General features: G+C 41.8%; 1 protein-coding gene across 1 annotated transcript in view; it reads left to right on the plus strand.

The window, feature by feature from the left end:
* The window catches only part of AIDA (axin interactor, dorsalization associated), a gene marked incomplete at its 5' end in the record, with an annotated part of 25,549 nt that extends 7,236 nt beyond the window's left edge, over positions 1-18,313 (plus strand). Inside the window, 7 exons of the mRNA XM_010287534.1 lie at positions 1,740-1,794; positions 7,125-7,188; positions 7,639-7,745; positions 12,256-12,378; positions 15,097-15,219; positions 15,708-15,825; positions 16,752-18,313. Coding sequence (XP_010285836.1) covers positions 1,740-1,794; positions 7,125-7,188; positions 7,639-7,745; positions 12,256-12,378; positions 15,097-15,219; positions 15,708-15,825; positions 16,752-16,848 — 687 coding nt within the window. The remainder of the gene's footprint in view (positions 1-1,739; positions 1,795-7,124; positions 7,189-7,638; positions 7,746-12,255; positions 12,379-15,096; positions 15,220-15,707; positions 15,826-16,751) is intronic.
* Positions 18,314-19,261: the final 948 nt, after the last annotated feature.

Below are 19,261 nucleotides of genomic sequence, written 5' to 3' on the forward strand. Positions count from 1 at the left end.
GAAAATACTGATTTAGATGCTACTCTTTGGGCTCTTTTCTGTATTGAAAGTAGATGTCATGGGAGTGAATTTCTTTTTCTCTCAGCACAATCTTATCCGCAAAAGGGAGCTGAGAGAAATTTCCAAAAGAGTGTGGATGGAGAAGGGATGAAGCTAGTAAAGCGAAGTTTGGGTTACTGGATTACCTCTTTACTAGCAAAGAGTGGTGACAGGCAAATTTTGCATCAAGTTGCTCACAGCAGCACTCCTGAGTACTTCATGTTGCTGTACAAGGAGCAGCAGCTCCATTGTGCTGCCTTCAGTTGTCTGAGAGGCTGGGATATAGTGACAATTTAGGCAGCATGCTGGAGCTGGACTGATGAGGTGGGGGCTGACCAGTCTTGAGGCTGTACAGCATTTGAAGAATTATTTTGTTTAGCTCTACCTGTCCTTCTATTTTGATCTAACCTGGGGTGTTTGAACAGCATTGCACTTGTTCTGAGTCACTGTGACTTTGTGATGAGGGCAAGGTGTGTTCCATTGTAGGGCAGCTTCGTGGGCCAGGTCACATCTCAGAGCAACAGCAAGAAGATGTAGCAATGTCATAAGTTGCCAAACTGAAGACATGATGTCTTGCAAGGACAGCCTTCCTTGCTGTTGGTTCCTCAGCAGTAACTCAAGGATTTTATAACCTCATGTGAGGGTACTAGAACTTCTCATCCATTTCACTCTGGGGAGTGTTTTACTTGCAGCAGTTCTGTTATGGTTTCTTAGCAGAGATGAAAGTAGTTAGTGAGTTTGGTCATCTTTTCCCATTCTTCTAACAGTATGGGTATAGCTGCTTTAATATCCTTCTGTAGTCTTGTAGAAGGTCCCTGTTGACATTTGGGCAAAAATCAAGGAAAAAAACGCCAAACATGTTGGGCCTTAGAGAAGTGTTGAAAACACGGGTAATCTTAAGAGATGCAAAGGATCCAATGACACAGTAGGTAAGACCTGATTCTCCGCCTAAAAGAGAATGTCCAGTGTCGATCCTTTTATTTGCACCACTTTTCTTATGCTGGCTCTGCCACTCAGGATTTCAGAATAGGTGAGTTCAGCTTACCAAACTGTCGGTGAACTACCTCAGAAGAAAATATTAAAAACTTTTCATTTGAGTTTCTGTTCTGCTTACTGAGAAGCAGACATGTGCTACAGACAGATGAGGAAACTGCATCATCAGAGTTGGAGAAAGGAGAGATGGGAATCCCTCTTCCATTTGCAGTGAGCTCTTAGCCAAGTGTTTTGTCAAGCTCATGCTGTATACTGTAATTTCTGCCAGTGTTAACAATGTTGGACATGTGTCTTGAACTGTGAATGCTCCCGTTGGGGCATCGCTTTGCAGTAGGGCCTTACAGCTGATCTTGCTTCAGAACAAGTTGATTGGGGAAGAATTAAAATAAGTCCCTCTGTCTTAGTGTTCCTGCGTGTAGTAAGCGTGAAAGACCAACTAGTTGCTTTAAAAATATTTATCTTGCATTAGAGCTTGGAACATGGGATAAGTTTGTTCTCAATAAATGAGAAGTAATGTACTTTCCACCTCACCTGTGAATCTAATATCTGTTGTGGAGCTTTTGTTTGGTTTTTTTAGGGCATAGCTTGGAAGTAACCTGCTACACTTGAACCAAGAAAGTACTTTGCATGCTTGTTCGAAGATATGGTAGCTCTGTCTGAGAGGAAGGTGCATACTAAGATCTAACTCTTTATTTGTAATGTCCTAGTCCACCCAATCACAGGATGAATTTAAGCTTGAGGATCTGAAGAAGTTGGAACCAAGTAAGTAGTAGCTTTGTATTTTAAGTGAGTGACATTTATCATTACAGTGGAAAATATGACAGCAGCATGAATACTGACTGACCACAATGTGGTTTGACAGTAATGCTGGTTTTAGGTGGTTCTTCCAAATATCTGTTACCACATAGACAAAACCTGGTGTGTATTAAGGAATGTAATGTGGGTAACTTCAAAGTATAGTAGTCCTAATGTTTCAGATAATGGATTCATCTTTATTCTTAAGTAAGTTATACTTTGGGTGCTGCTAATTTTTGCACAAAATAGTAATTTAAGCTATCAGTAGTACAGTATATAATCAGCTGGAAAATTTACCTGCATATTTCTTTCTTGAAGTGAATTTCAACACTTTGTGGTTTTCCACCTTCCAGCATGAAATTTATTTTTTCTTCTGAAAATATTTAACTTGTGCTCATGGTAGCTAATCACCTGTTGCCTACCACTGTAATGCTACCATACAAACAAAGTTAAGAGTTAAAGTGAGGATGTGAGTCAGTCTTTGAAGTGTTTTGTGTGATGATGTTTTTTCCCAATGGATCCTGGGTCGATTCTGGGTATGTCAATCCAGAAATAACTTTTTCATGTAGGAAGTATCTATTTATTTGCTATGTTTTCCTTCCCGTAACGCTGGCTGCTTTATTCCTAAAGCATCTTTATGATCAGAGCTTCCACATCTAAGCAATATTATCCTGAATGCTAACATTTATGCAATTCTTGGGGAACAGGAGGTGTGGAAGAGCTTTTTTTCATGCTGGTGAAAGGTGGCTTTATTTTGCTTCTGTGTCATTAGGGGGGATGTTGGGGATAAAGATGATGGGCAGGCAAGTGTTTCCACTTCATGAATAAGCTGAGTTTCTCTGCACTCCCATTCTCTAAATAACTGGCACAGGATCCTACAGGGAAGCCTCTCAAGAAGCAGGGCATTAAATTGAGCTTCCTAATGTCTCCTCCAAAACATAGAGTCCAAATGCTTTTAAACTGTTCCCTGAAAATGGAAAGTGAAGGTACATTACAAGACAGCTACGTCTGTGAAGACCCTAACTCAGGAAAAGGTTTAACTATGTGTTAGAAGTATTAGGTCTTTCTCAATCTACATATTGCACGTCTGGCCTCTGCATCCTCTGATTGGGGATTATTTTGTGCAGATATTCCTGCTTTCTGTTTACAAAATATTTGAAGTGTTGTAATTATTTAATGACTGTGGATTTTAGACTCCATTGTGCAAATGCCCTGTGAGTGGCTGAACAATGGAAGAGGGAGGGGAATCATGTTTTAATTGATAAAACTGTTCTACAGATCACAAGAAGTGACTGTTGAAGGGTTTAATCAGAATTTACATTCTGCCAACAGGTGTAAAGCCTCCCTTGAAATGCCTCCTTTTCTTAAAAGCCAAAATTTCAATTACAGTGCAACAGTCCGATTGCTTATCTTGCCCTCCATCAGAGAATTGATCTTTAGCTGTCAAAAAACTGTTCAACAGTGTGAAGTGCATTCAGCCCACACCTCATACAACAAGAAACTATATTAAAACTGAGGAAGAGTGTGTGGCCATCAGTTTTCAAAGACACTGAGTTATTTTCCTCGGAGGAGAATGGGTGCTTCTATGACAACAATGGAACATTGATGTTCTTAATGCTGCTGTCTGGCTTGGATTGTTCTGGCCTCTTTCTCTCCGAATTGTGCCTTTGTTTTGTGGTTTTTAAGTATATCTTGAATAGTAAATCTTAATCAGGCAAACACCAGACATTTCATAAAACACACCATGAAGTGTTTTAACTTGCGTGTTGTCAATTTTCTCTTGCATTCAACCAGAAAAAGCTAAAAAAATCTGGGCTGGCAATGCGAATAAGTGATTCCTTTGTTAGGTCAAACCACCCTTCTGTTAGGGTGGAACGAAAACATCTACGCACACAATTTGGCTTGCTTTAATTACTTTTGTGCCTGAAGCTGTCAAAATGGCTGAGAAGTTTGGTTTGGGTGTTGTAACAACCAGGGCCTTTAGATTTAACATTGGGTTTTTTTTTTTTTTGATCTTGTGTTGTCAAGTTCTAATTTTTCCTACGTAAGCTTGTGTTTCACACCGCTTGGAAAGTGAAGTGGTTGGCTAGTCTTGTTTGTTTATAGGATTTGTCACTGAATCTTTTGTGCTAGAATAATGCTACAGGAGGGTCCATCCATGCAAACAGTTCTTTTTAGACTATGCTGTGTGAAGTCATTGCTAACACACTGGATCTCACAAATCCTTTTCTTGTGAAAGCTTATTCCAGTGTTATAGTACGCATTACAAATGGATAGGGTGGGACATCCCATGTGACTGTGTGTGTGGTAATTCTAGCCATAAGCAACTAGTTTCAAACTCAGTGTGTATGTATTAAAGAAGAAGTAGATACTGAGTTGTACTGGGGAGCCTGGTATCTGAATTATTTTGTGTTATCTATTTGAAAAAAAAGAAACCTGTAAAGGTATTGTAGGCTGTCACTAAACATCTAAATGGACAGTGGTCTTTGCCAAGTTAGTCTTACTGATCTTATGGCTCACATTGATAATTTCTTTTGAAATCTTTCAAGAGACCCAGCTGCTGATAGGATCGATGTGATATTGTCCAACGTCACCCAAGAAAAAAGGCAGTTTCTGCATGACAGCCTGCAGAACAGTATTTTTACAAGATTTCTGTTGGAAAAGCAAGGTGAATGGAGGCCTCGATGCTGGGATCTGCCCATAGTTACACACGTGTAGAACTTTGTGACTTGTGTCCTCAGAAGCAGCATTACAGAGGGGAAGTGCTCTTTCTCTCAGAGGCAATGTGTGTTTCCAAAAACAAAACAAAAACTAAAAAAGCCCAAACCAACCTCTTAAAGCTTGGGTGCCTTACACAGTATTGCAAGGGGGATTCCTGTTCATTGTAACCTTATGTCTTTTTCTGTGATCTGGTTATTTTTATTTAAATCAACTGCAACTCACACTTGTGATAGATGTAAAGAGGATTTTTCTTTTCCTCAAGGGATGATTGTTGCATTGCTGCTTTATTGCTTTGCTTTTTCTTAATGACTTGGAGTAAGTGTTTCACCAGGCTGAGGTGCTATAGATCCACTTCTTATCCTGATGCTGTTTAAAGGAGTACTGTAGTAAATCTCCATATTACAACTCTGCAAAATTATTTGCTATTGGTGATGAGGCAGAGTTGAAGCTCTTTAAAAACTTGATCCACAGCTTTCTGCAGCAAAAGCCAAGAGTTTCTGGATGGTGTTTCCAGAAGTGTTTCTGAGCTAAACATTCAGCATTGCCTTTGTTACCAGCACCCCCAGGATGTCTGAAGGCAGTGTACTCCCATGGGCAGGTCCGGTACCAACGCCCGTGTGCATGGCCACGGCTCTGTGGCGGGAGGGTGTACGCTCAGCTCTGCCTCCAGGCAGCATCAAGATTTTGGGCGCTGTAAAACTGTTTGCCCTTTTCCTGTGCTGATATTGGTGGCGTATTTTGTGAGTATTTTTGCCCTCTAGTGATGACTGAAATTAATTACTAAAAGGGTTTTTTCAGATGATGTTCATTCACGTAGTGAGAGAAGCTCGTTACTGGGAAAAGAGAGGAATCTAGCTGGAAGTTGGAAGGAGAACGACTGTAATTTCTATTGCTTCTGTATAACATGCTTATGATCTGTAAGAGAATCTCGCTTTACTGTGATTTTTCTGCCTGGGACAGTTTCACTTTCTGTCTCTGGTATGATGTAGCTCTCCAAGAGCTGGGGAATTCTGAGTGTGGTAAAAATTCCCCTTCTTTTCCTGAACCTCAGCAGCGCTGGAAGGTGGCTGCTGTTAATCGGCTGCTTTTCTGTTGGGAAGTGGCTGTGATTCTTTGCCAGGATGTTGAGAACTGCATTACTGACCACTCGGAGCAGAAGTCTTTGGAGCGAGAGAAAGCCTTGGCATCAGTTTTGTGTGTCACATCTCTTACTGAAGGCAACCTAAAGCTTTCTATATATCTATATATTGTGTTCAGCTGTAATCAAGCAGTACCTAACCTCTCAGGTGGTGGTACAAAAATCATTAAAAAAAAATCAGAATGAGCAAAGACTGGAAGGGCTTTTTGGATTCTTTATAGTTTCCCTGAGGGATTCTTTATTCACTGTAGCATTCAGGTGGTGTCTGGTAAGTTAATGATGGGGCCCACGCTGAGTGATGTGAATATGAAGACAGACAGGGAAGCTCTCCTACACTGGCTGAATTGTAGTGTGCAGAGGGGCCTGGAACATAAGTGGTTTTTAAGTACCTCTGGGTATTTGTGTAATCTTAACATTGTTTTAAAACAGTTTTGTTCTGATTCAGTAGTCCTAAAGGGAGATTTCCCGTGCTCTGAGAGGGTTTATTGCAAAGGGAGGCTCAGGGAGAGGACTCAGTTTTAATACCTCCTTTCCCCCTACCCAGTCTGGGATACTCACTGTCTGCTAGGAGAGTGCCTTTCCCCGCAGGCGTTCTCTTGTAAATTTTTAGGCCCTTCAGCCATCCTTGAATGCTTATTTCTTTCACATGCTTTTGGAATTTTTGCTTTTACTTGTAAATGCTTTTGGAAATAACAGCTAAAGTTCTGATTACTGAAACGTGAGTAAGTTTCCAATACAAATGGCAAAGCCATTCTCCACCATATGCTGGAGAGTGTAGTCTGTGTCTCTGGGGCTTGATGCTCAAATGTTGCACTGTATCTCTTCTGAGTTTTGCCAATCTGCCCAGATATCTGAGGGCAGAAAAAAAGAAAAAACAAACAAGCAAACACACACACACACGCCCCCGCAAAACCCCAAAACACATGCATGAAGAAGTGGGAAATCTCAACTAAGTTATGTGTTACCAGCATGCTTGGACTCCCACGGAGCTGTCTGAATGTGCAGCCTACATGTGTGCTGAAGTGTGTCAGTTCTGGAGACTTCAGTCTGTTTGGAGCTGATGCTAGTAATGGCACCACCCTGCTTTCAATAGCCACCGAAGATTGCTACCATTGCCTCAGGGCCTGTAGCTGTTTCTCATGATGCTTTTGGTTATTGCTGTCTCTATCTTCCTTGGCTGTGTGAGTGTGGCGGTGATTTTACGCTGGAGTTGCAGTTAGCCTGGCTGAATGCTACAGTGATACAGCCCTGATCAGGACTGTACTGGTGTTTAAAACATAAGAGAAGGGTTGGGTTTTTTGTATGATCCAATTATTTTTAAAATATTACTATTACTTGTGTGTGTGAAGATGCTGTGAGAATGGACATAGCTGTGCAAAGTAGCAGCATTAATGCTTGTATATGGATATGGATTGTTATTTTTTTCCCCTCTCTGCAGTCTTAAAGAATATCCTCACTTACAATAAGGAGTTCCCCTTTGATGTTCAGCCTGTCCCACTCAGGTAAGAGAGAACTGGGTCACTTTATGTACAGATATGTATCTGAAACAGAGCATAGCCTGGGACCTGGTGTACATCTGAAACACTAGAATTTCTAGAGCCACCTACTTGCTGTACTGCTTTGGGTAAACTGGCTAAGAGAACTTCTGAACTCTGTTTGTCTAGGTACCACTAAAAATCAAGCCCATGCTTTTGGTAAAATCAGGATTTGGTACATCCCTGCATCTCTTTGAAATTGCCAGTGTTGTCTCATGTTTTTAGACTCTGTGCTTTCTACTGGGCTGATCTCCTGCAGTCTCTGTCAGAGTGTATAGATACAGGTAGTAATTAATAAGAAGTATGAAATGACATTAAAGCATGTTGCCCCTGCTCTATACTCAAGTGCTGACTTGTGAGTTGAAAGACAGATGATGAATGATCTTTGGTCTCATTCTTCTTTCTCATGTCTTACAGGAAGATTTTAGCACCTGGAGAAGAGGAACACTTGGAGTTTGAGGAGGATGATGAGGAAGGAGGAGCTGGAGCAGGGTCTCCAGACTCTTTTCCTGCTAGAGTTCCAGGTAGGGGCACTAGCCTTGCCATGCCAGCCTATGTAGCATGGGTAGGGGATTCTTAGAGACAAAACTTTTTTCCACCTGTGATTAGAAAAGTTTGGGTGAAGAGCAACAGGCTAATGTAAACGCTAATGCTGTATTGGAGAACCATAAAGGGGGACAGTGGATTTTTTTTTTTTTCCCTCAGCAAACAATATCTTACTGCACAATAGTTGTATGGATAACCTGTGAGAGTGGTACCATCTACCTCAAATAATTAGCTTTTGTTCTTTGTTCAAACTCAGTATTTTCATTCTGTGCACTTTCTTACCTGTACTATGTGAAGTGTTTCAAATGTATTCAAATGTAAATTGTGGCAATGTTTCTCCTGCAAGGAGCATCATCCTGCTGGAGGTGTGATAAGTTGTTGCTGGTTATTTTTGTGTTGCATCGACTGGTGAGACGATGGCTTAGACTAAAGCTAAGCTCTGAGAGGATAAAGAGGGGGTAGCTTTGGTTTTGATAGCTTAAATTCTTGTCCATGTGAAAGCACTTGTAGAACTGGATATACCTACAGATTCTAGAGAAGGTCTTCCTGTAAATTCAGCTTTTGAATTTACTGGGTAAAGGAGTAGGATGTTCCAACAGAGGTTCTTTTGGTTCCTGGTGTAGTTTCCTTGCAGAAGAAACAAGTTTCTATTTTCAGAGCAGGTTGGTAAACTTATCTTTCAGGAAGGAGGTAACAAGTAGGAAAACTAGTACTGGAATTATGGTCAAAAGAGCTGGGATGTTGCATTACTTATGCTTGGAGAAAACACGTGTCTCTCCTTAAATCTGAGCCAATGCATGCTGCTGAATATGATCCCTGCAGGCTATACCGATGTAGCTATGCACAGTCTACGGTTGTTTATGCTAAGTTCACAAATAGGCTAGAATATATTGTGATATTTTACTGCTGACGTTTACTATCTTGATCCTTGTTATTCACCATGATAAATCCATTTAGGAAGATGCATTCCATCTGTCCAAAGTACAGCGGAGAGATCTTGAGTAGCTTTTGGTATGGTGGTGAATCAATAAGGGTGTGACCATTACCACAGTGCCAACAGCTCTGTGCAATCCATTAGAGCTGTGTGCATATAGTGGACATAGAAGCTGTGTATGTGCTTAAGAAAGAGTCTAAGTTGATGATGATAGACAGATTGAGTTTACAGTTAAATCATTTTCAAAGAAGTAGGGTAGCCAAATTGCAAAGAGGAGAGGTTTGGGGCATATACTTTCTTACAGAATTATTCCTCAGTAAGACCATACTTCTAAGAGGAGGCGAGAGCAACTCCTGAACTTACTGATATTTTACATTGTCATCTACTTAATAAACTGCATATCTGACTCTTCTGATTTTTTTTTTTTTTGCAACAGTAAAGTTCCCCCTATCTACAATAATCTAAACCCCTAAGGTGGTTTTGTACTACTTGAACACATATCTTGTTTCCCTATTGAATGTAAATTAGCGTGGTATTTCTTACCCGGTTGGAAGTTGGTCTGTTGCTCTTTCTCTGGGTGATGAGGCTTAAACAAAAGCAGTTTGCAGACTTCTGGGGTGAACCTTGTAAGTAAAGTGGACTTTTCATATTGAATTGATAGAACTGTGTTGCACTCTTTGCTTCTATATGCCTTTAATCCATAGTGCATAACTGTATTGTCTAACTGACCATGGTCTTGTCTTCTACATGCATGGCTTCATCGTTATCACATTGCACCATTCATCTAACCCAGGAGCCAATGAAGGTATGATAACCTTTTAGTATATACAGTTATTTCTTTGATCCTATTCATGTAGCTGTGATGTTCTTCATTCAGCCCTCAAAATGCAATCTTTGGTAACAGTCATAGTACTAGGCATCTGTGTGTTCATCTTCATTTGCCGTCAGTACTAGAAAAAGGGAAGGTCGTATTTGGTGACGCACCTTACATAGCTCTCTAGGAGTCCTACTCTGCCAATAAAGGCATTCTGACTTGCGCTGTAGCCAAAGGTAGGTGTAGCTAGATTTTCTTTAGTGGAATGCACATTTTTATGGGAAATCTTACACAAAGAGTACTTACGTAGTTACGACTTCTGTGCTGTATGGAGCTGAACTGACCAATGGCTTGCTGCCTCTAACAGCAAATATTTCCTGCCTTTCTCCTGGGTATATACCTCTTCATTCGAGTGCTGTGCTGGCAATGGATTCTTCTGTGAACTCAGCAGGAGACTTGCCACTTTTTCCCCTTTCTCTGAATTGGGGTTTGGGAACGGAGAGACTGAATAGCTGTGCCTTGGTGGCAGTGGGCTGTTGGGTTGGCTCACCTTTGTGTATCTGAAATGCACTTGGAGGAGAACACTTAACTTCATCTGGAGATGCTCCCTTCCCCCTCTGGCAACGATGCCCTGCGGTTGTCTCTGGAGTGGCTGGCAGTTTTCTCATGAAAAGCCTCAGTGTGAGCCTGCTGAAGGCTAATGGGCCCAAGCCATGGTGGCAGACTGGCAGTGCGATGCCCAGCCTCGGTAAAGTTATACCACAGAGAGGTTACTGTCAGCTAATGGCTCCTATGTGAAATGACTACAAGAGGCTTCAGTTTTGAAGGACCTGCTTGGGTGGTTGTGGCCCGCACGAGGCAGGTCACAGTCAGCTGCTTTAGTTCATTGCTGGCTTGGCTGCTCTCTGGCTGAGGCAGAAAGGAAACCACATTCCTTGGAGACCCTCCGTCTTACTGGTCTCTTACCTGTGGGAAGTGAGCTTGACTTTTCTCTTCAGTGCAACTCTGCAATTTCTGGAAATTCACATCTGGAAAACATTTTTTCAAGAAGAGACTAATTTTCACTATTTTTATAATGAAAGCCAGTCTGATGCCTCTTTCAGGTGGTTTTTTATCAAGTATCCCATCACTTATTCCCTTTGAGTGACGGATAGGACAACAGAAGGTTACAGTTGTCCTTGGCTCTCGGGTGCATGCTGCTTTTAGAAGACAACTGAAAAATGGCAGAACAAAGTTTTGTGCCAAAGAGAAGACCGGCTTGCTTCTACCTTCATTTAGATTGAAATAAAAACTCTGAACATCTGTTCAAGAGAGACAGTAGGATTAAGTGGAGCGTGTATGCTGCTTTGCAGAAATGGGCACTCTCTCCTAAGTTTGCTTTTTAACATTTCTCATACTGCAGCCAGAAGCCTGTCCCATTACTTCAGAATGGTGGGTCGAATTCTGATGTGCTATGTTGTGAAGTGTCCGTAGATGCAGTACCTTGGAGGTCATGAGTGTGCTAGCAGCCAAGACAGGAAATACAGGAACGTGCTGCATCAGAGATGTGAATTCAAGTCTTGCTGATGATCCTGAAAGAGGGACTGGGTGTGGGAATGCTCATGAAATCTTGCTGAAGCTGTGGCTCTAGTTCTAAGAGCAGAGTACATGGTCCCCTCTTGCAAAGCCGGCCTCTCTAGCAGGACAAAAACTCCTTGGTTCTCCAGCTCCTCAAGCAGATCAAGAGGAAAAAAAGTATCAAGGAGAACCCGTATTGGACTTGCCAAAGGAAACTATTACTTTGTTTAGCTCTCAAGCCTTGGGATAACATTTTTTTTGTTTGATTTAAAGTTTTGGTTTTCTAATTAAAACAAACTTGCTCATGAGTCTAAGCATTTTCTGCCTTGGTGCTTATTCATCTAATACTGGAGAGAGGCTTGAAGCCTGCTAGTTTTTGCTAAAATCAGCATGAAGAAACCTACTCCAATGCTGATGACAGAATCTCATGGCTTTTAGCAAGTTTGAACAGTTTGGATTTCTTGCCAGCTGCACTGTCTTCCTCAGCACTGTGAGGATTCATTTACACTGACCACAAAGTTTTGATGTTAAATGTTCTTGATGCAGAGCTGGGAACTCCTTCCTTAAGCCAGAAGGGAACCTGGAGGATGCAAACACTACTCTTTTTTCTTTTTTTTTTTTTTTTTTCCTTTCACCTTTCAGTAGAGGCCAGTAGAACTTAAATAATTAAGAATCTCCCTTCTGTTCAGTGGGATTTGCAACACTGCCGTTTTCCACCTTATTCTCCCAGTCTAAATGTTCAACATGAAGCCAAGTCATGTTCAATGGGGTGGGACTCCTGATTAAGTGTCAACTTCCTGCAACTGCAGATTGAATCCAGCCTCCCACATTTAATCCTTAAAAATTATATAAAGTGAGTGCCACAAGTGAGTTATTCTGGATGAGAGCAATAACGAACACTTTAAACAAAGCTCCTCGCTATTCTTAGGGCATTACTTTTTTATGAATTCACTTGACTTGAGGCAGTCCTGGGATGTTTTGGTGTGGCCTTTGAAATCTGTCAAATGATGTTGCGTCTCTGTGCACACAGACTTTCCCATAGTGCTGTGTACTATTGGGATATGAATCCTTGGGGTTTGAACCCCCTGAGGAGAACAGCATCTTCCATGAGAGGTGATGGGATAAACAAGACCTTTGCTGTAAGATGACACAAAGGGTTAATAATATGTTTTACTCTTTCCAGGTACTTTATTACCCAGATTGCCATCTGAACCCGGGATGACATTACTCACCATCAACATAGAGAAAATTGGTCTGAAAGATGCTGGGCAGTGCATTGATCCTTACATCACAGTCAGTGTAAAGGGTAATGATTTCTGTTCCTGGCTCCTCAGTTCTAGTTTGGAGAAAGTGTATTTTCTGAAAGCTGTATTGATTTCTTTCAACCTGCTGGGAAAAATATTTGTTGGTACTTGCATTTTCTATTGTGGACTTTAAGGCTTCTGCTTTAATCAAGGGTGGAAAAATTCTGTATTTGAGCGATACTGGGAGGTGAATCACTGCCGGACACACGCTTATCTGTGCACTCTGGGGCGCCTTCCCCATGCTGGGAGCCGAGTAGCAGTGACTTGGCAGACTGTACTTTGCTATTCCAGCTTCTTCAGCTGACTCTTAAGTACGGATCTGTTTGGACTGCTTGTACTCTGGTCTCTGGGCTTTCTGGAGATGGTGAACCACAGCCTGCTGACCCCATTCTTGCCCTGTCATTAAACTAATTTTTTAGTAAAACAAGTATCATCTTACCAAGGCTTATGGTTTAGAGGAATGGGTATGAAGTTGGGAAGAAAAGCTTGCAAGTGAAATAAAATATGTTCTAGCCTTGGCAATGAAATACTTTGGGCAAAGCCTGGTGGGCTAACAGCCTCTCCCTCTGAGAGTCTCCATGAATCTGGAAGAACCTCCCTCTCTGTCAGTCCAGGATAGGCAACATTAGGATTTCTCACTGTTTCAGATGACAACATGGTTGATGTCTTTTGCTTGAGGCTGGGATTTTTGGTATTCAGACTCTTTCTAGTGGGAGCATCTACTTCTTCCCCATTTTGCATTTCTTAGCAGGAAGTGCCTGTAAGTTGGAATTGCTTACCCTTAACCTGCCCTGCCTGACTTCTGCTTATCTTTACAATCTTTTGAGGTACATGATTTTTTTTGTTTATCATATAAAAATTTTTATCTGAGCCAACAGCTTCTAGTTATTTTCAGTTGTGATAGTGACCTTGTAGGTGTTCTCTTTAGATGTGCTACTGGATACCAAATGTAGGAATAAAATACTTGTCAGATGTGTAATCAGGTGCTTGCTCCACCAGACAAGTTCTTTGGCAGAAGTAAGGGTCACAATATTGAATCCCAGTGATGTTCTCAGGTGTTACCCGCCAAAATGTATAGACAGAAAGCTTTAACTAGTCTCGTTTCCTGTGATGATTTTTTTTCAATGGTGAAACCTTTCACTTCTCTGTGGACTTTTGGAGTATTCACCTGGCTGGGGTGGAAGCTGGAGCATGACTCTTGCCTTCCCCAGCTGATACAACTGCCTTTTTGTGTTTTCAGTCTTGGAAACATGCTGTATTTCTTTGTTTATGGTGTTGCCTTAGATTTGCAGCATTATTTTGAGATTGTGTGACTGTTCTTTGGGCTCCATTTCACTAGTCACTTGTGGATCTATCTTTGCCTCTGGTATGCCAGAAAGCTGAGGGATGGGTGACTTCAGTGGTGGGGCTAGCTGGATGGATGTAGGTTTAATCAAATTTAATTCTTTCATGCTGAGTTTCTCTTGGTCAACAGGAAAATACCAGCCCTAATGGGGTTCTAACACTGGATCCTGGAACTTACCAGAACTTGTAAAGCAAACACTCACTGTTCCTTGCCACTTCAGTGTTTGTCTTTCTTAACTTACTACATATTGTTAGAACTGTCGCTTGCCTTCAGAGGCTCCTTTCTGGAGCTAAGGGACACTCTATATTCCTAGGCGTATTTTCTGAACAAGTCTTTCTGCTAATATGTGGTGCTCTATTTGTGAGCTCCTATAAATGGTGGCTTCCAAGTAATGATGTAGAGAATAGAATCAAGGGGGTTTTATACTTTTCTCAAGATTTTTGGTGAGGAAAAGTAACAATGTAAAGGCATTTAGTCCCTCTTAGGAGGCCGAAGATGCTTAGTAGCCATTTGCCTTGGTTCTATACCAGGCTGCTCTTCTGCAGGTTTGGAGAGAGGTTTGTTCCTGAGGCAACACTGGTGGTCCCAGTGCGCTCCCGGGATGAGGTGCGTCAGCGGTGCTCCGGGGCCCTGCCTCAGCCTGTACCCCAGGCACGATGCACGCGCTCTGTACTTGTAATCTTGGCCACCTCGTTAGCAACTTTGCTCCACCTGAGGGAATGGGATCACTAATATGAGAGGAGAAGGAGTAAGAGGACAAATGGACTTATGTAAGTAGCGGAGGCTTAGTGAGAAACAGTGTCTCACTGTGGTGGATGTGCCTGAGCAGCACAACCGGTGGCTAGCACTGAGAGCTGGAGTCCAACCCAGGGCCCCACTGTGCCTCTGCCTATGGAAAAGCCCAGAGGAATAATGCACGCTGAGTCTAGGCAGCAAAGCAGGGCGTATACACCTGGTGTAAGGCCTGCCAGCTGCGCCCCGCAGACCCGGTGCAGCCTCTGCTGCGTATCCCATTCTGCCGGCTCAGCTGAAGGGCGGAAGCCCTGCTGGGATCCCGCTTGCAGAGGGAATGGAATCTTTTGCTGGCAGCAGAAAGAAATGTGCTCTTAAAAATAGAAAGAGGAATAATTCCACATTTTCGTCATGAGTATTGTCAGAATTTTACCTGCTTTCATGTTGCAATCACAAAGAAAATTAACTGACTGGGAAGGGGCATGGTTGCCCCCTCCTTTTTTTTTTTTTTAAAGTTTAGGGGAAAAATCCAGGTGTGCATTAACTTTTTGTGGCAGTATTAGGAGTGATTCCTAAATCTCTTAAAGCAGGACCTTAAAGTCTGACAAGCTTCTGCTGTTCTCATGCTGTTTCTTTCCTGCAGATTTGAATGGGATAGATCTGACTCCTGTGCAAGATACTCCTGTGGCTTTAAGGAAGGAGGACACATATGTCCATTTTAATGTGGACATTGAGATTCAGAAACACATTGAAAAACTAACAAAAGGTATGTTGTATCGGAGACCTGAAGGAGGGCCCAGGAGCTTTGGAAGTGTAGACACAAGGCTGCTCCTGATCTAATAAACAGGCTGTGCCTGAGATGCTGCTGCAGGGCTCAAGCACCAGACAAGGATAAAAATAGACCTTTGTGTTCTGTCTCTTTCAAATTGGGCATCGTGATGACTTGCAGACAAGGGAGGAATGAAAGGAGATAAAAATGCAGCAGTCTGCTCTATTACACATGTATTGAGCTGCTTTATCACCTTCTTAGTCACTGGACAAACTGTTACCTGGATTTGAATAATTGAGTGAAGATTACAAGCTCTTGTGAGTGTGGTGAGCGCTGTAAGAACATGGTACAGCTTTTGAGTAAATAACAGAAACACTGGAGATAACTCCCTCCAATGTATGTTGAGCATCTTAATGACATATAAGTTTTCAGATAACACTTGTCCATAATCATTAACTTTTCTGTTAAACCATTTTCCACTCTAGGTGCAGCTATTTTCTTTGAATTCAAACACTACAAGCCTAAGAAGAGGTTTACTAGCACCAAGTGCTTTGCTTTCATGGAGATGGATGAAATTAAACCTGGGGCAATTGTTATAGAACTGTAAGTGACTCGCAATTATAGATGCCAATGACAGGAAATGAACTAGAGTGCAGTTACAATGTGTGGCTTGTTGCATCAAGGAAGGTTTCTTGGACTCATTAGCTTATTCCTTATGGAAGTCATTCTATTTTTAATAAACAAGGGAAGATAAAATGCTTTTAGGCAAAGAAAAGGGGTAGAGACTCTTCTCAAAAACTAGACTATGTCCAAATAAAATGCTGGTGTTTATAACTAAATTTTGCATGAAGTTTACAAATTCTGTATGGGAGATTTTAATTCTGACCTTAGCTTGAGTGTCAGATTGAGTATATTTAAAAAAATAATAAATGAACTCACATAATCTTTTGGAACAGAACTTCTATAAAGGAAATCTGATTTGAGACATGGGATAGTGATTTGCAATTTTATTTCATGAACATTTCAAAGCATTGTTGGGTGGTTGTGTTTTTTCCCTGTTCTAAGTATACAAAGAAATAGATTAGCCAGTTATGCTGCAGATCCTGCCCTTAGGTGTGAGGTGTTTTTGAGGGGTTGTTTTTTTTGAGGAAGAGTGTTTACCTTGCAATTCTGGGCATCTCTCGGAAGAGTGCTTAGTTTGTGCTAGCTGGAGTATGTCTGAAGTACTGAGTAGCTGATACTGCATGTCCTACAAGCCAGAGTATTATACTGGGAATAATTCTTACAAAAACCTTATATCCATTTAAAAATAAAAATCTTTGTTTTGTTAAAATATAATAATGCAGAGAAAATACTAGTTTGAGTTTCTTCCTGTAAATCTACTCATCATTGCTGCTTCCAGTAAGTCTTGTCAGATGTATTTAAAAGATTTCGGTAATAAGATCTGTACAGGACAAACTTTCTAGTATGCTTTCATCTTCCTACACAGCCATTAGCACTTGGATTAACTTACTTTCTTGTGGTTACAGGTACAAAAAACCCACTGACTTTAAAAGGAAGAAATTGCAACTGTTGACCAAGAAACCACTTTACCTTCACCTCCATCAAACATTGCACAAGGAATGACCCTAGTTGTGAGACTTCTGTGAACTGAACCACAAGTCATGGTAGCTGTGTGTAGTAGCCTTAGCCTTCGAGTGGCAGGAAGGTGACTGTATTCATGCCAGTAGGTCAGACGGGACCATCACACACTGCACAGCACTACTTCAGGGTCAGAGGCAAGCCCACCATTCAAGTGCAAGCCTTTTTCAGTACCTTCCAGATACAGGTTTTTCTGAGAGCCCTGAAATATGTTGACTGCTTTTCCTAATTTTGCTGTTCATCACTTTCTATCTTAACCGTTATTATCCTTTTGCCTCAAACTCCACCCAAGGATGGAGACTGCCCCTTTGCCAAACCTGTAGCAATAAAGTTGTGGCAGGCCTACTAACCTGTTTACACTTGCTGTGCTATTGTAGTTCCTCTCATCTGCATTTCGGAGTCCTCTGTAGTGGGCTGGGTGGCAGAAGACCAGGAGAAAAGATGAAGTGGGACAGGAAGGAGCTTGAGGTACTGCAAGTAAGTGATGCAGAGTGACAGAGAGGAGGACACTGGGTCATGTGGGGTGGCCACAGAAGGGCTCCTCAGTCAGCTCTTCTGCTTTGGCCAGGCCAGGAGGAGGACAACTGCAGATGAGAATGCTGAACTATGATTTTAGCAGCCTTGCCTGATCCACTCGTACTGAATTTTGGATACGATACATGTTACAATCCTTTAAATCACCATTACTCCCTAATAGAGCTAGTTTTTCTGTATCTTGTCACAGAGTCATTTACAAAGGGGGAGGGGGGGGCGGGGCAGAGAGAGGCTTCCTCCAGGGCTTCATCCTCATGGCAGTGGGTGTTTCACAGTCTCGGTGATGGCAGGACAGGCCTCTCCGTGCCAGTTTTCCAGAGCTTTTGTTGAAGTAGATCTGGCTAGCAGGTTGACCCACCTTTTACATGAAACTGCTGTTCTTATGGAAACTGATTGTATGCAGTTCTCTGCATATTTTGTGCAAGTCTGGAAACTTACTCTAAAAATTACCTTTTTATGTAAGTAGATAGGATTATCATTTATTTTCTATATTTTTGGTGTGTAATAAGCTGCAGGACATTGGCTTATTATGACACACTTGCATTCACTTTTTGACCTAATAAAGGGACAGAAGTAGAACCCAGTCAAATCTTTCATATATTTGCGTGGATATTTAATACAATACTTTAAGGTTTGATATATTTCTTGCATTTGTAACTAGTGCCTAAATACTCTGCTATGCTACCAACAGACCCAGCTCCCCAAACAGTGTCAAATAGTAGGTTTATTCTAAACAGTCTGGATGCAGATGTATCACCAAGGCCTCTTTTCTGTCACATGACCCTAAGATGTTACCTTGATTTAATGAAAGGGATGTTACTTTTCCTCATGATCTTTGTCTGGCTGTAGGCAGGTAGTTCAGCATTTTTGGCTTACCCTAATCACTATGATAAAAAAAGCTCTTTTTGAATGTCCTGATCTTCTTGCCTTCCCTTGGCCTGATGTTATTTAGGTGTTATGACAAAAGTCAGCAACCCTTCCTCAAATTCCACTACTGGTTGGAGGGGGTGGGGGAAAAAAAAGTGCAATTGAATTTTCCTGCTTACGGGTCTTTACAATACCCCAGTGGTGTTACATTAGATACATTGAATATCAAGCCCTGAAAAGGTATGCTTACGAGTTACAGAAATAACTCTGAATGCTGCATTCTGGAAACCAGACAAAAGGATGATACATCCATTCTTAAAAAATAATCATCCTTTGAGCTCTGCAGAAGGATGGAGCAAAGCATTAGTCTATGGCTGCAAATAAATCTGAGCTTGGCCAAGAGCTGTGTTACCTGCTAGTGGTCCCTGGCTGGCTCAGGTCTCCTTCTGTAGCACTGATGAGCATACCCATGACGTGTACGGCCGGTCTCACTCAGTGAGGGGCCCTGTCCCAGCTCTGCTGTCCTCCCATGGCTGCTGGTGTCTCTCATGGCCTGGTGAAAAGGCTGCAGTCAGTTGTGTACTGCCCCATGACTCTCCTCCTGGTGCTCTGAGGGAGAGTCCATGCAGCTTTATGGTGCAAATGTCAGCTGAGGTGGGCAACGGAAGAGACACTAAGCATGGCAAAGCTTGGCGCTGGGGATGGAAAGATCCTGAACTTGGGAGAACCTGACTTTCAAACATGAATGTTCATCACTGTGCGTGTCATTAGCCGCTACGCAAACTGAACACTTTCACTTGAATTCCAACCCCATTGTTTCACAGCTGCTTACCTTGACTCTTCCCCAGCTTGTAGATGTCTGTATTAACTCCAGTTATATGAAATGTTGACTTTGAAGTATTTTTGTTAAATACACAAGTAGAGCTTTGTATTTAACTGGTTGTGAATTACTGGCTGTAGAGTGTGAAATACCATTTTTAAAGTTGCTTCTATCCTT

Source organism: Phaethon lepturus, unplaced genomic scaffold, assembly GCF_000687285.1.
Source record: "Phaethon lepturus isolate BGI_N335 unplaced genomic scaffold, ASM68728v1 scaffold53085, whole genome shotgun sequence".
In the NCBI taxonomy this organism is placed as follows: Eukaryota; Metazoa; Chordata; class Aves; order Phaethontiformes; family Phaethontidae; genus Phaethon; species Phaethon lepturus.